This window comes from Suricata suricatta, chromosome 7, assembly GCF_006229205.1.
Source record: "Suricata suricatta isolate VVHF042 chromosome 7, meerkat_22Aug2017_6uvM2_HiC, whole genome shotgun sequence".
Taxonomy (NCBI): domain Eukaryota; kingdom Metazoa; phylum Chordata; class Mammalia; order Carnivora; family Herpestidae; genus Suricata; species Suricata suricatta.
The window spans coordinates 136801017-136804746 of NC_043706.1; the positions used below are offsets into that span (position 1 = coordinate 136801017).

At 49.8% G+C, this 3730-nt stretch overlaps 1 protein-coding gene across 1 annotated transcript in view; it reads right to left on the minus strand.

Moving 5' to 3' along the window:
* The window catches only part of DYNLT1 (dynein light chain Tctex-type 1), a 6679-nt gene extending 6220 nt beyond the window's left edge, over nt 1-459 (minus strand). Inside the window, exon 1 of the mRNA XM_029944166.1 lies at nt 363-459. Coding sequence (XP_029800026.1) covers nt 363-389 — 27 coding nt within the window. The 5' untranslated portion in view covers nt 390-459. The remainder of the gene's footprint in view (nt 1-362) is intronic.
* Between the last annotated feature and the right edge of the window lie 3271 nt (nt 460-3730).

Genomic DNA, 3730 nt, shown 5'->3' on the forward strand with positions numbered 1-3730 from the left:
CGGGAAGGGAGAGGCGTGGCGGGGTGCCCCCCGCCCCCAACCCCACCGCACTGGGAAAAGTCCCAGGGCTGCGGGGCCCCTCCCGGAAGAACGAAGGGCTCACGTCGCCGCGCGGGGAGCCCCTTCCGCGCCCCGCCCGGAGCCCCGCCCCCCAGGGTAGGGTGACAACGCCCGGAGCAGGCCAGGCCGGGGGTCACCGCGAAGCGCTCGGCAGGGCGCCGGTGCCGTCAGCCTACGCCTTGGACTGCCGCTACCCACGTCCAGACACGGCCTGGGTGCCCACACACGCCCCTGACTGCCGCCGCCCACCCGCGCCCGAGGCTCGCGGCCTCCACCCTCCCCGTCGCTGACCCGGCGGTTACCTCCTCAGCAGCTTGGTAGTCTTCCATCTTTCCTCCTGCGCCTCGCCGCCGCCTCCCAGAGTAGTGCGCAGCGCGCAGGCGCACTCAGGCTCCGCCCCTCGGGCTCGCGTCTCGCCCCGCCCCCGCTGCCGACCCGCTCAGCACTCGGGCCCCTCCCACGCTCCGCTAATAGGGCTGGGGACTCGGGATGGGCCCCTCCTCCCGTCCTCCACTGGGTCGTTTCCGTGGGAACCTGCGAGGTAGCCTGGCAGCGTCTGAAACAAAACAAGTGGACAAAAGCCAGTCCGACAGGAAGAGTAGTCCGGCTCTTCCCTCCAACTTGTATTGTAGATTAAGATTAATATTCAAACGGATTCGGATGTCAAGTATACACTGCAAAGAGATTTCTGAATATGAATGATGAGCAGTGTGAGAAACTAGTTACAGTTTTCCTGGAGATCCAGAACTAAAAAACTTGAGCTCTGAACGAAATCCTCCTTTAAGGAGGTAAATTTTACAGATAAATCAGTTTTTTTTCCTTACCATTAAAAAAAAAAACCATTCTGGGTGGAAAATTTTGTGAAACGTTGCACACTTCCTGGCTGTTTTAACCAAACTGACCTAAATGGACGGTTGTATACAGGGGTCTTTCTGAAAATGAGTAATTGTACAGCACTTTCCAAGAAGGACTGGAGTATGGGCACCTGTTTGCATGCACTTTGCGTCTAAGATCTTTGATTTTGGGGGCTGTTTTTTCTGGTCTTACTATGTCCTTGAAATCATGCTATCATTTCTTACCTCTCTAAAGCACAGTTGCTAAAACCCACTTCCCATCCCCCCAGGAAGCACTGACCACAAGCCCTTGAGCTAGAATAGAATTAAGCTACAGAGCTCACTTTCAATCCATCAGAAACCCTTGTTTCTACCTTATGAATCTAAGTTCCAGGCAGCCAGAAGCCATTTTATTCACTGATGTACCACCCCCACCCCTTCATTATGCCTGGCACAAGTAGGGATAGAATTAAAACTGATTGACTGAATGACTGATTTCCCCAGTGGCATCGGTTTTGCCTCATGCCCAACTGCAGAGGGCTGGGGAATGGGAAAAAGTTGCAGTCACCTGCTCCCTTGTGGGAAGCAGAGAGCCCGCAGTGAGAGACCAAGGCTGCTCTGCCCTGGACATCTGACCTAAGCTTACCTGTATTTGCCTTTACAGTTTTGTTCTTTTCCAATTACCTGGCTTTGAGTCACCTGTTCCAGTGTTTCAGCCTTCGTGCCTCACATGTGGTTCTAATTCTGACGTTTCTTTATCTGGCTTCCTGACATTCCCAGCTTCACCTGAGATCCCATTTTACCTGCCGGGTTCTGGGGTCTCAGCAGCGCCACGCTCCTCAGCCAAACGGGTCTTTTTGCTGTTTTCTAATTTGCTCTCGCCACTCTGCTGTGGACCTGGAGGCCCACTAGGTAAGTGTCCTAGAATTGTGTGCAAAGCAAGAGTGAACAGGTTCTGAGTGGACATCTGCATTTGAATGCTGTGAGGTTGGGACATCTAGAGGTTGTTCCACAGCCTTTTAGGAACTTTAGGAACAAAATCAAATGAGTGTCCTAAAAGGCTGCTGGGAGAGTGTGTTAGTAATGCATAGACTAAGTTACAGTGTAATTGAAACTTGGCATTGTGCAGAAATCCACAGAAAACATGTAAATGTGAATTTTTTTTAATTTAAGTTTATTTTTATTTATTTTGAGATAGAGGGCAAGCAGGGGAAGGGGGCAGAGAGAGAGGGAGACAGAATCCCAAGCGGCCTCTGTGCTAACATGCAGGGCTCAAACCCCCAAACTGCGAGATCTTGACCTGAACCAAAGAGTCAGACCCTTAACCGACTGAGCCACCCAGGTGCCCCTGAATTAAAAAAAAATGTTTACGTGACTTTAGCTCGTATGCACTGGGTACTGCTCTCCAGTATTAACTATCAAAGAACATTTTTTAAATGGTCTTGGCATATGGCACATTGAGTGTGCCCCAGAAATGGATAAATTGGTCCATTTCTCTTCAGAACAGTTGGTTCACGTGTCCAACACACGTACATTGAACATTCACTTTGTGTCAGCCTCTGAGCTGGAATTCAGACTACAGAGTTTACTAAGATATGATCTCTATGGGAAAATGTTAAAAACACATTTTCTGTAAATAGGAGGACTTGAATTCTCTAGGCTCAGTGGGTTGCAGTGCTTGGAAAAATGCTATGTGTTGTGCTATTATATGCTGCCCAACTGGCATTCATGCCATAGGGCCAAGGAATAAAATCACGACGGCATTGGCATTCACTAGCTGCTGTGTCCAGCACCCTCGGTCCGCCAAGAATGAACGTCATCATAAGTACTGAAGTATAAACACACTCACTCATAGCTGCTCATAAATCTCTGGTGTTCAGCCATAGTTTAGAATGTTTGGTTTCTGTGCAGTAAGTCAGTGGAGTGAATCTCTGGTTTGTTTCTCACGGTGGGGATTAGCCATGGTCTTGCAGGTGCTTTGTGCTCTCTTGCTTTGAATCCAGTCTCTTTAAAAAAAATTTTTTTTAATGTTCTTCTATTTATTTATTTATGTTTTGAGAGGGAGAGAGACAAAGTGTGAGCAGGGGAGGGGCAGAGAGAGAAGGAGACACAAATCCGAACCGGTCTCCAGGGTCTGAGCTGTCAGCACAGAGCCAACGTGGGGCACGATCCCGCAGTGAGATCATGGCCTGAGCTGAAGTCGGACACTTTACCAACCAAGCCATGTAGGTGCCCCTCGAATCAAGTCTCTTAAGCACAGACTCTTTAAAATAGGGATTGGCCTTGTCAGTGCCTTTATTTAGCAAGTGAGGACCTAATAATCATAGCCATGTCACCAGACAAAAAGGGAATGTTAACAGGCACAGTTGGGTCTCACAGTGCTCTCTGCAATCTGTCGCCCCTCACCATCCAGATCTGGTCCTGGGGATGCTCGAGTATTCCTGCCTGCCTTTGTGCCCATGAACATGTTACTCGGATGGACCATGGAGTCATGCCAGGCCAGTGGTAATAACAATCTGATGACAAAGATGATAATGCCAGAACACTCAGACCTGAGGAATTTGATGCTGTAATGGAAAAGAAAAGAAACTTGTGTCTGACACGTATCTAAAGTGGGAGTCCTGTGCTGAGAAATTATGTGGTAACAAGATTACCTAAGAGGTGCCTATACTTAGATCTGCCGTCAGCTGGGAGCACGGGCAAGTGGGACCGATCTTCCTCCGTATCTGGAAGTGGCCGCTGCTCCGGGCACCTTGGGTCCTTCTTCCCCCTCATCCTGGCCACCTCCACCCCATCCTCAAGACCCCATACCCAAGATCTAACAACTAAAGGATAGC